The sequence below is a fragment of the Callorhinchus milii genome, unplaced genomic scaffold (genome assembly GCF_018977255.1).
Source record: "Callorhinchus milii isolate IMCB2004 unplaced genomic scaffold, IMCB_Cmil_1.0 Scaffold2, whole genome shotgun sequence".
Lineage (NCBI taxonomy): Eukaryota > Metazoa > Chordata > Chondrichthyes > Chimaeriformes > Callorhinchidae > Callorhinchus > Callorhinchus milii.
The window spans coordinates 34,813,615-34,830,506 of record NW_024704743.1 but is presented as its reverse complement, the minus strand read 5'-3'; the positions used below and the strand labels follow the sequence as shown (position 1 = coordinate 34,830,506).

Below are 16,892 nucleotides of genomic sequence, written 5' to 3'. Positions count from 1 at the left end.
CGGGGTGGTGGGGGTTCGCGGTGGTCACCAGGTGACCGGTTGCTATGGTAACGCTTTGTTATTGACGGGTTCCTGGAGCGCGCGCTGGGGAGCGGCTGCACGCGGTGCGGTGTGTGGTGTGTGTGTGTGGGCTGTGCTGTGACAGTCAGGGCAGCCCCTGCCAGGCCGGGCCAGGGCAGGGCAGGGCCAGGGCCAGGGCAGGGCCAGGCCAGGCAGCAGCAGCATGAGCACCGAGTGCAGGGCGGCGCCGAGCTGCGGCTCCCCGGCTCACCACAGCAGGTTCTGCCCTTTAGTTGTGAGCGGGAGTCGGAAGAAGTTCGGGTAAGGAGCTGCCCCCCCCCACTCTCCCCCCACTCCCCCCACTCTCCTCCCCCCCCACTCTCCCCCCCCCCCCACTCTCCCCCCACTCCCCCCACTCTCCTCCCCCCCCACTCCCCCCCGGGCCTGTCCTCTCGCCTGTCCTCTTCATGTCCGTTTGCTGACCAGCAGAGCCGGCGGGGGCAGCGCTTCTGTGGTTCACTCACACTTGGCCCTTCACTTGTACCTGTTTTGCAGAGTTAAAAAGATAAATTACTTTTCTGCAGTTAGTAATGGGTGGAAGAAACCGGACAAACAGTGCAGACATGAAATGAACAGTCCTCACTCAAACCATCGCCAACAGGTGAGTAAGTGTTCACGTTGGGACACCAGTCAGGTTCTGTACCTGGTTGAGGTTGGAGCTGCACATACACACACACACATATATATATATATATAAAAAAAACAAAGAGGTTTCATTTTGATATTTCACACTCATGTCAGGACTTTGAACTCACAATCCAGACTTCCACTGGGATGCAATGTGTTTGCCTACAAAATACAGTCACTGCGCTGTACATTAAATCTTGTGAAGCGCTTTGAGATGTGAGATGTCGGGATTGTTATGCTGGGGAAAGTGTCGCATTCTTCAGATGAGGCAATAACTAGTCCTGTCTGCTGTGCAGGTGGATGTTAAAGATCCGACGGCACTATTCAAAAAGAGGAGTCTCTCCCGGTGTCCCGGCGAACAATCCCCCAAATAAAATTGGCTGTTTGTGGGTCATTGCTGTGCCCAACCATGTTTCGCCCACAAAATATACAGTCATTCCACTTTACAGTATATTACCAACATTCACTCATTTGTACACTGCAAATTATTGTTCGTTCATGTCACAATTGGAGCACATGGGAATGCTGGTGAAGAATTCCTTGACGTTCTCAAACAACAACAACAACAAGATTGCATTTATAGAGCGCCTTTCACGTCGGGAGGACGTCCCAAAGCGCTGGACGGTTGGGTCAGGACCCGAGCAGGGGGGAAATGGTCAGGGTGAGGGGAGGGAAGGGAGGGAGCGAGGAGGGGATAGAGAGTCGAGAGGGGAGCTGAAGGCACGGTCAAAGAGAAAGGTCTTGAGACCGGTCTTGAAGGAGGAAAGGGAGGAGGCGGCGAAAGCACTGGGGGATGGAGTTCCAGAGCCTCGGGGCTGAGAGGCTGAAAGCCCGACCACCGATGGTAGGGCGGTTGGGGCGGGGGACGTGGAACAGACCGGAGCCAGAGGAACGGAGGGTACGGGCAGGTAGGTAGGGGGATAGTAGGTCAGAGAGGAACTGACCAGATGGGCCACAGTGGTGTTTTCCACTGTACGATCCAATACTGAGTGACTACATGAGTTAGCTGAATTAACATTTACAGGTGATGCTAAATTTTCCCTCGGTTTTGAGTGTATCTCTACTGATGCTGACTCAGCTCTCTTTATAATTGATAAGCTTGCCCAGAATTGATGACCATGTATAATCCGATCTAATTGTGCTACTTTAATAAACTGTCTTCCAGTGTGCAATGTAGTACTGCACAGTCTACATAATGAAGTAGATGTGGGGCTTTGTTGTTATTGATGTTGCTAGCATTGATTTAAAGCTTTGAAAAGGTTGTGTTAGCATATTTCATGTGAAATTAAAGATATGCAATTAAATAACGTAGAATGAATAGAGTGGGACGCGAGAAATATTGGGCACTTGGAGGAGGTCAGGGTAACAATGGATGTAGTTGCGGAAACAATGGGGGTACAAAAGAGGGGCTGAAACTAACAAAAGCCCCAAATCTATGGAGTTGGAGGTGAAGAAACTTATCACATTATGTGCAGCACAAATCTTGTCTTGGAGAAGGAACAATATATTTGTGACATTAAGCATCATCAGTACTATTTCTCAGGAAAATCGTGAAGTTATTTTGTTAATAAATGGAAATAAATTATATTGTTCTTTATTCTTTCTTCACTGTGACTTGTATCTTGATTGTTTCTCCCATAAAATATACAATTAATTCGCCAAGTGCTTTGAGACGCCTCGAAGATATAATGCGCTATATTAAATGCAAAACTTATTATTATTTGCTGTCTTTTTCCTCTTCCTGTCACTCATTGGATGGAACCCTGTAGTTTTGAACTGTGATGACATGTGAAATGAACTTCTCTTTCAGCAAGCAGCCGGGGTCACATATGAAGCAGTGTCAGTCTAGTTCCAAGTGGGTATTAGATCCCAACACAAATTTACCACTATGTTGGTTAAACACGTTATAAGGATCTCTGATGTGGGAAATAGAACAGGTCTCAGCAGTGCAGTAGGGGAAGGGGGATTGCTTTTCTGAGGTTTGGGATTAAGCATGTCATTGTGATAGAATTGTGGTAATGTTAGTTTCCTTTTACCCAGCGTATGCTACAATACAATATAAATTTACATTTTTGTATCATCTTTCAAACTGGGAGGCTGTCCCAAGGTGCTTAACAGTCCTGGCTGGGCTCCCAGGTTGGGGGTGGAAGCTGAGGGCCTATATTTAATAATAAATAATTCTTGCATTTGATATAGCGCCTTATCACGTCTTTGAGACATTTCAAAGTGCTTCACACAGTATACTGTAAAGTGAATTGACTGTATTTTGTGGGCGAAATGTGGCAGCCAATTGCACACAGCAGTGTCCCACAAACAGTCAGGGATTGAAGTGACAAATTATCATTTATTTTTGAAGAGATTATTAATCCTGGAAAGCAATCTGTCAATCGACTAACAACTTGGTTCCTACTTACTGCTGGGTAAACAGAAGCATATGGAATAAGGAAACTTGCCCAACGTTTTGCCCAGCCCGGGAATCAAACCCAGGTCCTCTTGCTTGCGAGACAAGTGCTCTAAACAATAAGCTATAGGACTCCACAATTTTCCAGTTCATGTGTGTTGAGAGGCAATAGGCTGGATCCAGAAATCTAGGACAGGCTCCATGCACCAAAATCGGGACATTCTTATACCCTTGTGAATCTACTCAGTTACGTAGGTGTGAAGACAATTTTAATAGAATTTTTCGCATAAAAGAACTCCCCCCCCCCCCCCTTTTTTAAAATTATACAAGAAAATAGTGACATTTAAATTTTTCACAACCACATTTAAACCATTGCATTTTTTCCCCTCCAACGTTTTCGTCTTAGAACTCGAAAAGGAATTTCAATTATTTTCAATTCATTTGTAAAATGTTATCAAAAAAACTGGCCACTGATGTACAATTGCCCTTAAAATACTTGACCTGGATACTGACATTAGGTGCCTATAGCAAAACTGTACTGCACAGACCACAATCAATTTGCATTTATTTAGCACTTTATCATGTCAAAATGGTACACGTCAGTGGGGAAATGATCCAAAATCAGTCATTGCAAACCGGATGTTGTGTTTTGTGCGCCAAGTTCCAGTTTGCAAATGTCACATTTTCAACTCTAATATCTTTCATCTTAACAAGGACAAAACGTTCATTAGATTTATCAATTTAAAAACAATCTATAAATGACAATCATGAGAAGAATTGTAATTTGATAGCTAATTATTTCAAAAGTATGTGTGCTAAATTGGCATAAATATTTATTGTGGCTTAAAGTACCACAGATAAGGCAAAACACAGGTATGACCTGATTACGAAATAAAAAATGCAGATAAACACATTGGAAGGATTCAGGTTTATTCTCAAGATTATCTTACACAATGCAAGATCATCTCAACTGTGCTATCCTGCTTGAGGCTCCTGCACCTTGGGATGTCTTCCCGCCATGAATAGTGCTATATAAATGCAATTTATGATTGTTGTGGGGGAAGGTAAGTACAGTTTCCTTGGGGCTGAGTTGGCTCCAATGTGACGTACTTGGTGAACCTCAGACCCTGAGCCTGGTGTATCCGCAGCTCTCCTAGGGACCGATGATGACAGATCAGCCAGCCTGACAGGATTTGGTGAAGACACTCTTCCCATTTGGCTCCCAGCTGGACAAGCAAAACAAAGCTTGACGAACTGTGCTGGTAATAGCAAGTCATGTAGTTTTACTTGGAATATCGTAACGCACACTCTGAGTGGGATTCCTAAACCTCAAATCTTGTCAAACTGCACCTAATAATCTGCGGAGCTAGGTAAACATAGCGTGCTTACCCAGTGCGCTTTCCATTCCAGACACATTTCCACATGTCAGTGACATACATGTGTGGAACTCTAAGCCTGGTTTGGATTCTCCGAAGCATGGTGGTGTGTCAGACATCCAGCTGACAAAATAAATCTAAGCCAGGCCAACACAGGGAGCAGCTAAGTCCAACCATTTATCAGGCAGGTTATGTAGTTCACTTTGCTGGTCCTGAAATTGATGACTAGCTACCATAATAATTCTTGCATTTGATATAGTACCTTGCACATCAGGTGGACACCTCGAAGTGCATATACATGATATACTGTAAACTATAGTGACTATTTTTTGTGGCTAATGCGGTAGCCAATTTGTGCAATGTCCCAAAACAGCCATGAACTGACAGACAGAAACAAAATTATCAATTGCTTCGGTGTCCTTTTCTACCTCTGTGAATGTACACACTTTGTGTGGATGGATAAAGCTACATTGGCTGTGTTGCAATCATTTATCATTCGATAAGGATACAATTGTGCATTGGACTGTGCGCAGTGATATAGCTGATGATGTTCACCATCTGCTGGACTATATCAGGCTGTAAATAATAAATAGAAGCAAACTTAGTCCATCCACCATAATAATAATCCTTGCATTTGATATACCGCCTTATGTTGTTGAGACGTCTCAAAGTGCTTCACAGAATAATATGATTGATTGTGTATTTTGTGGGCAGAACACAGAAGCCAATTGCACACAGCAGTGTCCCACAAACAGTCGTGGATTGAGTGACCAAATTAATATTTTTTTTTGAGGGGGTGGGGAGGGATTATTATCTATGTTACCTCTAATTTTTAAAGGCTGTGTGCGCTGCTGTAAAAAAAGTGCGCAGCACACGACAGACTGCTGTGCGACCACGCACGAGTGCAGCTTAGAGGGAACAGTGATTATCACCCTAGCAAAGTGATCTGCAATTGACTACTTACTGCTAGGTAAACAGAGGCATGTGGAATAAGGAGACTTGCCCAATGTTTCGCCCTGCCCAGGAATTGAACCCAGGTCCTCTCACTTGTGAGACAGGCGTGCTAACCACTACATTACTGCACACCACAAGTAATCTGAAGCATAGATTATGAGAAAATTATAAATGGGAGTGGTCACAGGGCAGTGTATCATGTCGATACCTGGTCCCCCACCCCAAAACAGCTTTTATTTAAACCAATTTACACTTCTATAGCACCCTTCATGTGGGAAGAATATCTTACAGTACTTTCCATAGATTGAGCAGGAGGTCAAGCTGGGAGACCATGAGGATGTGGATTTGGCAGAGCATAGGTGGGGCCAAGGGAGTAGGGTAACAGGAGAGTGCAGAGATAGGGTGGTCTAAAGACTTGGAGGCATTTGAAGATCAGGATTTGAAACTTTCTTAAATTGATGTGCTGGAGAACAGGGAGCCAGCGGAGCCTGGGGAGGAGGCTGATGAGCTGAATGATAAAAGTATTCAATACGTTATGTATTAAATTGTTTGAAGATCACATATTGTATTAAAACACTAAAGCATCACTGTTCCTAAAGTGCAGTTAATCACACATCTTTGTGTTATCTAGAATTCCACTCAGTGCACATCGGAATTGGACAAAGTTTATGTGCATAATTATAACAATGTCATGGAAAAAGGGTTTTCAAAAAATGGTGAGTGCTTAGTGTGTTTTGATGTGTAGCTATGTTAGAAACATAAACCAAAGAAAACTTGTGATAAATCCAGTGTTTTTTTCTTCGACAGATAATTTGCTGCAGAAATTAAAAAAGGTAATTAGTTTCTTTGATTTAACCTATTTTCACTGAGCTTGTTGAATCCCAGTGTATTAAAATTAGGGTACTTGGAGTTTCACCACTTCCACAGCCAGCCGCACTTCTCTAAAACTCACAGAGCTAAGTTATTTCCTGAGCTAGGCGGTCCACAGTGTTCCTGGGCGCTGCTGATGACAGAGCAGCAAGCCTGGGCAAACAGCAGGGCTTCAAAAGGCAGATTAGTTCTGGGGCACGGATTCTTCCCATCCAGCTCCTGCTACCTGTTCAAGCCAAAGTACTAATGGGTAGGATGATCCTAACTGGACATGCAACAAGAAGCTTGCCACACAGTGCTTTCAAAGGCAAACTGTGCTGTTTTAGCTGGTTAAACCCCAGCCATAATCCAACACACACGCAGGGTTCCCCAAACCTTTGCTCTTGCAAATCTGTGCCCGAATAGTCTCTGGAATGAAGTAAACAGCACGAGTCCCTCCAGGGAGAGAGAGAGTGCATTCCATTCCAGACACTGGGGAATTTTCATTTCACATAAAATACAATTTGGCTGTTGTGCCAATTAAAAACATATCAGGAGTTATACCTATACTTCACTATTGTATCACTGGGTCACTTGCTCTGTGACCCACTTGCTTGCTCCAGCTTTATCTTTCTCTGTTTCCATATCCTATGAAAGTTATGTAAATTAAGGTTTACCTTCCTTACAGCAAATAAAATAGGTTTGAAGTGCAAAGAGATGCAACATTGATGTAGAGGCTACTGGGGCACAATTAAATTCCTTAGCAATCTCATGTGCTTGAGTGCCACTTCACACTTATGCAAAACAGGATTTTTTCCTGCCATATCATAGCCTGTGTCCAAAACAATAAAAAAAATTGGTCACTCAATCCACGACTGTTTGTGGGACACTGTTGTGCACAATTGGCTGCCCCATGTTTTATCCACAAGATATACAGTCAATTCACTTGACAGTATGTTCTGTGAACTGCTTTGAGACGTCTCAGACATAAGGCGCTATATCAAATCAAGGATTATTATTGGAGCCTGATGACAATAAACAGACATGCGGGTAATATGCGTCGAACAGGTGTGATTTCAGTGGGGTATTTTGATATTTAGAACTGATCAATATACACATGTTGTGAACTGTAGACATCCAACATAAAAAAGTCAATACCCCACTAATCCATAGTTCAAGGCTATAATGCTATATCATGGCATTTGCTTTTGGAAGGGAGGAGTTGAGAGGAAAATAATTCTCTGCAGCACATACATCCAGCTGAACTCAATTTACTAAATATCAAGTGGATCACTAAATTGATTCTATTGTGAACAATAGACTCTTGTGGAAGTTACTGCTCAAGATAGCATTATATTTTATTCCTAAACCAATTTTGTTATTTTTAGTTAATGATGTTATGCTAGTAAATGTTTCTTCTCTAATTTTAGACCAAGGAATCATACACAATCCTGATTGAACAGCTGGAGGATATGAGCATGATGCAAAACGGAAGATACAGGCAGGTATGAGGCTCGTAACCTGAGCCAATAGAAAAGTGCGGGCATATTGGCAAAAAAATTGTGGAGCACTTGCAGATCTTGCGCAAAATTGCCGAGGCCTTTGCTAACTTTTGCTGGGGAAATTGCGGGGGTTGATTGGTGCTATTGAGGTATATTTTACTACATTTTTTCACTTTGATAAAAACTAAACATAAGGAAATAACACATATTAGATTGTTGCAAAAAAATGAGTAATTGCTTCTTTAACAAGAACTGTGTGGCCATTTTTTTTGTTGGTTGGGGGGTGGTGGGGTTGTGTGTGCACACACCAGTGAGGCTACAAGAGCTCACCACCTCCTGCCTCTCAGGGCTGGCACTGCACACAGACCCAGAGAGAGAGAGAGACACACACGCTCAGCGAGACACACACACGCGCTCAAAGACACAGGCGCGCTCAGAGACACAGGCACACTCGCGAGGCGCACGTTCACACTCGCGAGGCGCACGTTCACACTCGCGAGGCGCACGTTCACACTCGCGAGGCGCACACTCGCGAGGCGCACACTCGCGAGGCGCACACTCGCGAGGCGCACGTTCACACTCGCGAGGCGCACACTCGCGAGGCGCACGTTCACACTCGCGAGGCGCACGTTCACACTCGCGAGGCGCACGTTCACACTCGCGAGGCGCACGTTCACACTCGCGAGGCGCACGTTCACACTCGCGAGGCGCACGTTCACACTCGCGAGGCGCACGTTCACACTCGCGAGGCGCACACTCGCGAGGCGCACACTCGCGAGGCGCACGTTCACACTCGCGAGGCGCACACTCGCGAGGCGCACGTTCACACTCAGAGACACACACACACTCAGAGACACACACACACTCAGAGAGAGAGACACACACACACAAACTCAGAGAGACACACACGTATACTCAGAGACCCAGAGAGAGAGAGACACACGCACACACTCAGAGACCCAGAGAGAGAGACACACACACACTCAGAGACCCAGAGAGAGAGACACATATACTCAGAGACACACAGATAGACACACACACATTCAGATACACACTCATAGACACACACACTCAGAGAGAGACACACACACTCAGAGAGAGACACAGAGAGAGACACACATACTCAGAGTCACACACACACATTCCAACACGCAGAGTGACACAGAGATAGAGACGCACTCACTTAGAGACACACACACACACACACTTAGACACACAGAGAGAAACACACACACACACTCAGAGACCCCCCTCCTCACACACACACACACACACACACAGAGACACACTCACTCAGAGACCACATAGACACACACACACACATTTAGATACAGAGAGAGAGACACTCAGAGACACAGAGAGAGAGAGACACACACACACACAGTTCTAAGACACCCAAACGCACTCACATACAGGAGACAGACAATCACAACAGTGGGATCTCCTAGTGTAGCCCATTTGCCACTTGCGCCACACTACGCATGTGCATACAGAGCCGCTCCGCCCACAGTGACTCCAAGTAAATAGCATGAGTGGCCCGCGGGCCGGAAGCTACATTTATGGCAGGTTTGTAGTGGGCGGTGACTAATGGTGCAGAATTAAATCTCATAGGACATATAAGCATCCTAACCGCAGGAACACAGGGCCCTTAAAAAAAACACATTAAATGCAATATTAAGAAACCGCTTAATTTGTAGTTTGCAACATACCACATTATTTACAAGTAATGTAACAAGTTAAGGTAAGTTACATTAATCACAAATTCTGTTTTGGAATTCATGATTGAGAGATTTAATAATATCGTACCTCCAAATTTCAAATTATAAAAATCGTTAGTCTACAACAACAAAATTACATTGGTATAGCGCCTTTCACTTCGGGCGAACGTCCCATGGCACTGGACAATCAGTGTTTCGGACCCGAGCTGGGGATTCAAAAAAAAGAGGTCATTGGATTGCTTTGTGGATAATTTTCCTAAAGGAGAAAAAGCCTGAAAGTAAAAGATAGCCACAAATGAGCATTATTAGGAGTGTTTATATAGGAAAAATACTGCAATTATTATATTTATAGGTTCAATCGTCTCCAACAAAACCTGCTGATGTCACAGTACCCAAACCAACAATTTGCTGGAGTGAACAAGCTTCCATTATAAGTAACAGGTATTTTTAGATTTGAACAGTCATATATCAGATTTCTTTACTATATAAATATCAAAACATAAAAATTAGTTGAATTTTTAAAAATTGCTAATAATCAATATGATATTTAACAAAATATTGTAAGAGAATGGTTACTGCTGTAATGTTTGCAACTATATAGAATAGAGATATGCTAACTAAAAATAGTTCTTTAAATCTAAAATTCACCAAAATATTGAAACTGAGATGCAGGAATTGTGCCTTTATGCAGATTAAATGGGAGTGGATTTAATAATCACTCTTCAGGAATTGTAGGTACATTGTGAACTGGCAACCATTAGATCTTATCCATTAGCTTTGTGAAATACTGGCCAACCTTTTTGGTTGGTGAACAAAATACATTTTCTCAAATATTTCTTGATTTATACCATAAATCAATTAAGAAAAAATTGGAAGCATAATATTGAACACAGACTGACCTAAACTTGTGCAGGCCACAGGCTGGCTACCACTGGATTTGAGGATGAAGGTCCTGGCTGGTAACACTCCAAAGATTGCAGGGTTAAATCCTGGAGGGCAAGTTAGTAGGTCTCAGGTGGGGAAGTTGGAAGGCTACAATGTTTGCTGTAGAACACCTCAAAACACTTTACAGAGATGGAGTGGATGGCCATGCAAAGTAGAACAGAGGAGCAAGATGATTGAAGGTGCAAAGAGAAAAGTTCTTAGATGGGTTTTGAAAGTAGAGAAGAAAGGAGCAAGGCAGAGGTAATTTAGAGTTCCAGAAAGCAGAGGCAAATTGGTTCCCCCCACCACCAAATGGTGGAGTTGAAGGGCTGGAGGACATGAATCAGGCCTGGGTTCTGGAGCAGAGGGAGTAGAACAGTTCAGTAGGTACAGTTCATCTGTTTCCAGGCATTTGTTGGTTTTAAGACCCTTGAGCCTCTCCAGAATCACAGCCTCACTTATGTTAAAGGCCTGAAGCTCAGACAATGTTGGGGGAATATTTTTTAATGCCCTCCCTAGTTTAAAAAAACAAAAACGACTTTAGGAAGCCATAGTTTAATGTTTGCAATGTTGTAATTGCTCTTTTTCAATCTTTGAATCCCTTAGAATTTCCAATTTTCTTATAACTCTAAGAATGTGTGAGTTGTTTTGCATTTGCTATATCCCTTTGCAGTTCTCTCTTGCCTCCCTTTCATAGAATTATAGGATATTACATAGGATCGTGCCTGTCCCACTCCCCTGCATTTTCCCCATATCCAATTCCCTTTTGAAAGTTGTTATGGTATCTATTTCCACTGCCTTTTCAAATAATTCTCATCTCCCCTCTGGTTCTTTTGCCAATTATCTTGAATCTACGTCCCCTGGTTGCAATCTCAGCTTCTTTAGTCGCTCATAACTGAAGTCCCTCATTCCTGGTATGATTCTGGTAAATCTTCTCTGCACCCTCTCCAAGGTGTTGATATAATTCCTTAAGTGCAGTGTCCAGAATTGGATACAATACTCCAGCTGAGCCCTAACCAGTGACTTATAAAGGTTTAGCAGAACTTCCTTGCTTTTGTACTCCATGCCTCCATCTATAAAGCCAAGGATCCAATTGAAGCGACCAATTTTATTATTGTTTTTTTTGAGGGATTATCATCAGGCGTGTGGAGCAAGGACAAAATGTTGGGCAAGTTTCCTTATTCCACATATGTCTGTTTACCTAGCAGTAAGAAGGTACCCGGTTGTTAGTTGATTGGCGGATCATTTTTCCAGGGGTAATAATTCCTTCAAAAAAAATTAATCACTCAATCTGTGGCTGTTTGTGAGTCGTTGCTATGCACAATTGGCTGCCTTGTTTCCCCCACAAAATATAGTCAATTCATTTTACAGTATGTTCTGTGAAAAGCTTTGAGATGTCTCAAAGACATAAGGCGCTATATCAAATACAAGGATTATGTCCTCCTGCAGTCTGCTTCCATCCTCCTCACTGTTTACGTGCCCAAGTTTTCTGTCATCTGCAAACTTTAAAATTTTTCTCTCTTTTACCTAATTGCAAGTCATTTATGTGCAGTATATCAAAAAGAGCAGTGGACCTAATACCGACCCATCGGGGACACAACTGTATACTTCCCTCTGGTCTGAAATACTACCCTTTCTGTCTTCCAGCCAATTTCGTATCTATGCTGCCACTGTCCCATGGGCTTCAATTTTGCTCACTAGTCTATTATGTGGCACCTTATCAAACGCTTTGATATACACTACATCAACTATTGATGAACTACCTTCATCAATCCTCTCCGTTATATCGTCAAAGAACTCAAAATTAAGTTAGTCAGATAAGATTTGCCTTTCACAAATACGTGTTGACTGTCATTAATTAACTTGTTTTTCTAAGTAAAAATCAATTTTGTCCCGGATTAAGGTCTCTAGAAGTTTCCCCAGACGTTAGGCTGACTGACCTGTTGTTACTAGGTATATCCCTCTCCCCCTTTTTTGAACAGGTATAACATTTGCAACTCTCCAGTCCTCAGGCATACTCCTGGAGTATTCAAGGAGGTTTGAAAGATTGTCGCCAATCTCCACTATTTCCACCCTAACTTTTTTAGTTAACCTCTTTCTGCATTCAGCCCAACGGTCACTCTCTCCTTTCTCCCTACAAGTTTTATAAATCTTCCTTTTCTTTATCTCCCTTTTTATTTTCCCATTTATATTTGTGTGGAGTCCTGTAGCTCAGTGGTTAGAGCACTCGCTTTGCAAGTGAAAGACCTGAGTTCAATTCCAGGCAGGTCAGGGCGAAACCTTGGGCAAGTTTCCTTACTCCACACACCTAATAATAATCCCTCCAAAAAACCCAAAACAATAATAAATTGGTCATTTTCAATCTACGACTGTTTGTGGGACATTGCTGTGCGCAATTGGCTGCCGCGTTCGCCCACAAATATAGTCAATTCACTTTACACTATGTTCTGTGAAGCGCTTTGGGACGTCCTCCCGACTTGAAAAGCGCTATATCAAATGCAAGGATTATTATTATTATTTAGTGTGTCTGTTTAACTTGCCTGTTGCACTTGGGTACATATTTGTCCTGCACACACTGCATAATGTTCTTTAAAGATTTCCATTTATCCTCAACTGATTTTTCCTTGATTAATGCCTCCTAGTCTATATTCTCTTAGCTCAGCCCTCATCCCCTGAAGTTTTAAATCAAATTCCAAGCAAACCCAACATGGGTTCAGAAAGGGTAGGTCTTGTCTGACCAATTACATAGACATTTTGAGGAAGCGACTGTCTAAGTTGACTGTGGGAAGGCATATGTACAACAAAATTACATTTGTATAGCGCCTTTCACGTCGGGAGGACATCCCAAGGCACTGGACAGACAAAGTTACGGACCTGAGCTGAGGGTCGGGAGGGGAGGGGGGGGCAGAGGGGGAAGCAGAGAGATCAAAAACAGGTCGAAGAGGAGAGTCTAGAGGTGGGTCTTGAAGGTGGCGAGGGAGGGGGCTAGGCGGAGGGATTGCGGGATGGAGTTCCAGAGCGTGGGTGCAGAGTGGCGGAAGGCCCGCCCGCCGATAATAGGGCGAGCAAGGCGGGGCACGTGAAGCAGGCCGGAGCCCACTGAGCGGAGGGAGCGAATAGGGTGGTAGGGGTTTAGAACGTCGGAGAGGTAGGGGGAGCAAGACCGTGGAGGGCTTTGAGAGTGAGGACCAGGATCTTGAACTGTATCCTCTATGTGATGGGAAAATGTAAAATTGAATAACAATGGAAGGGGTCAATTAAAATACTATTTCATTAGCATGTTAATTCCTCACTCTGTAATAGGACCACAATACATCGCAAAAGAGTGAACCATTTATGAACATTGCATCAGGTTTTAACAAAAAGTAACTTGCAGATTTCAGTGGGAGATTTTATTCATGTCGAGCCTTATACATGGTCTCTTGCTTTGAATAACGCCATAACTGAGAATTATACAATATTTTTAGTTACAGAATTTACTCAAGAGAGAGACTGGGAAAATCCTCGAAACAATATTTAATGAATTCTATAAAGGAGAAACTTGACAGCCTGAGCAACAGTCTTCCAACCTCAGCTCGAAATAGAAGAGTGAACAGTGCTCCAAACTGCACTTCTAAATCGACAGCCAACTGTTATGAAGAAAAAGAAGCACTGGACAGAAATTTCTCTTGTCCTTTGATTTTGGATATTACTGAAAATTATACCACTCCATCCGATAGCACGTATGACAATGATCCACCAGGAACCAAACAACCATATAATGCTTTTCAAAAGAGCCATTTGCAGCAGTTGAACTTAGTCCTCAGACCAGAGCTTATGGAAACTGAAAAGAGATCTTCCAGCTCCAGCCTTTACCCAGAAAATGATGTGTCTACCTACCCTGACATTCTCCCAGCACCGTTTGTCAGTATGAACTTTAGTGAATTGATGGAGAACCCTCAATGGAAGACATTTCTATCTATAAGACCAAATGAACAATTACAACGACTGATAAATCGCCTTACACAGATGGAAAAGATGCAGCTTAACACAATAGAAATTGAGAAGAGCAAAGTCACTGAGGCGTGGCTGTCCACTTCTGCTGGCACATGTCCAGTAAATAGGGTTAAAATAAACAGAAAATCTCAAAATGATCATCTTACTCATATAACCTCAGCTCATCCTGCTGATTGCCTCAAGAAATCTGCTAATCACCCTATCCAGGACCAGAATTCACACCATATCGGGTCTTGGGATTTGTGCAACTATTCTCCAGAGCCTCGAGTATTCAAAAGTCAACTTGGAAGTGATTGGAATGTTGATGAGAACTTGAATAGAGCCATATGTGTCTCTAACCAGTTAACATTAGAAGAGCCATTCGCAGGCTGTGCCAGTACTGAAGCCATAGTATTACAGAAGCCTATCTCAATCTATGTCAGTCCTGATATCATGGCTTTAGAAGAGCATAACTCAACTTATGCCAATAGTGAAGCATTAGGCGATTCCACCTCAAGTTCCGACCATAGTGACGTCATAACATTAGAAGGGTCCACCTCAAGTTGCGCCAGTACTGAAGTTTTAGTATTACAAGAGTGCATATCAAGCTGTAGCAGTACTGAAACCATAGCGTTGGAAATGCCCATCTCAAGCCATGGAAGTACTAAAGCCAGAGCATTAGAAGAGTCCACCTCAAGCTATGGAATTAGTAAAGCCATAGCATTAGAAGAACCAATCTCAAACTATGGCAGTAGTAAAGCCACGTCAGTCAATGTGTCTAACTTGAGCGGTGACAGTGCTGAAGCTATAGCATTAAAGGAGTCTCTCTCAAGTAATCCCAATACTAAAGCCATAGCATCACAAAAGCCTAGCTTGAACTATGAAAGTAGTGAAGGCACAAGTTTCAAAGAATCCATCTTAAACGGTGACAGTGCTGAAGCCATAGCATCCAAAGAGCCTCTGTCACATTACAACAATATTGAAACCATAGCATTAGAAAACACAATCTTGAGCTATACCAGTACTGAAGCTAAAACAACACATATACCTGCCTGGAACTTTGAAACTAGAAAAGCCAAAACAGAATATAGATTTGCCTGGAGCTATTGGAGTACAGATGTCAAAACAAGGTGTAGACCAGCCTGGAACTATGGAATTAATGAAGCCAAAACAGAAGGTAGACCTTACGGAAGTACTGAATCCCAAAAAGATCATATGTCTGCCAGGAATTTCGGAAGTGCTGAATCCAAAAAAGAACATAGACCCCCCGGGAATTACAGAAGTACTGAGTCCCAAAAACATAGACCTGCCTGGAATTATGGAAGTACTGAATCCAAAAAAGATTATAGATCTGCCTGGAATTATGGAAGTACTGAATCCAAAAAAGATTATAGATCTGCCTGGAGTTATGGAAGTACTGAATCCAAAAAAGATAATAGATCTGCCTGGAATTATGCAAGTACTGAATCCAAAAAAGATCACAAACCTGCCTTGAGTTATGGCAAAACAGAAGTCAAAACAGAATGTATACCTGCCTGTAGCAATGGCAGTACAGAAGCTAAAACAACAGGTAGAACTGCCTGGAGCGGTGCTAATACTCAAGTCACTACTGGAGTAAAACCTGTAAAAAGCCCAGCTTCATTAAAATCTTCATGTTGTTCTGGGAAAGACAAAAAAAAACTAAAGAAATCCAGAAAAAGGAACAACACACCGTTAGGGGAAATATTTTCTCATAGAAGCAAATCAATAACCAATTCTTCTAATCAGAGAAAGAACAAACGCACCACAAAAAAGTAATTTGTATTATTTCCTTATGAAATACATCCAACACTTCAAATATATTGATAGATTTCAGAATAAAACTACTTTTTTACAAAATTCTTTACCGTTAAACAAAACATATCTAGATAGGAGTAGTTTTAGTACTGATAAAGCTATTATTAATAAAGTTTAGTATGTTCATGCAAATAGATAGAATCTTAAGACTGGTGTTTGAGATGGGCAGAAGATTGATTTTTTTCTGTATTGACAAGAAACACACCTATGATACACAATATCTTTAAGGCACAACAGACTGAAAAAATCGTAACTATTTGAAGTGTACTGCATTTCAAAACAAAGATTATATCCCTTCAATTTTGCCTATGTTCAATATAGAAATTTCTAAGTTAAATAACATTTGTTAAATTGTATTATTACATTACAGAACCTGTCTCCATCATTCATGGGCTCTCTTTTGCCCATTTCCCAACAACAACAACAAAATTACATTTATAGAGCACCTTTCACGTCAGGAGGACATACCAAAGCGCTGAACAGTCAGGTGTCAGGGTCCGAGGATGGGGGAGGGGTGGGGTAGGGTGAGGGAAGGCGGAGAGGTGGGAGAGCGACCAAAGGCACGATCGAAGAGAAGGGTTTTGAGACCGGCCTTGAAGAAGGCAAGGAAGGAAGTGAGGCGAAGGGACCGTGAGATGGAGTTCCAGGGTGTGGGGGTAGAGAGGCTGAA

At 42.6% G+C, this 16,892-nt stretch overlaps 1 protein-coding gene across 1 annotated transcript; it reads left to right on the top strand.

The window, feature by feature from the left end:
• Positions 1-223: 223 nt before the first annotated feature.
• On the top strand, positions 224-16,633 carry LOC103184563. Its single transcript, XM_042346463.1, has 7 exons — positions 224-321; positions 556-661; positions 6,050-6,134; positions 6,226-6,251; positions 7,698-7,772; positions 9,840-9,928; positions 13,879-16,633. The coding sequence occupies exons 1-7, from the start codon at positions 224-226 to the stop codon at positions 16,181-16,183; spliced, it is 2,784 nt and encodes a 927-aa protein (XP_042202397.1). The 3' UTR covers positions 16,184-16,633.
• Positions 16,634-16,892: the final 259 nt, after the last annotated feature.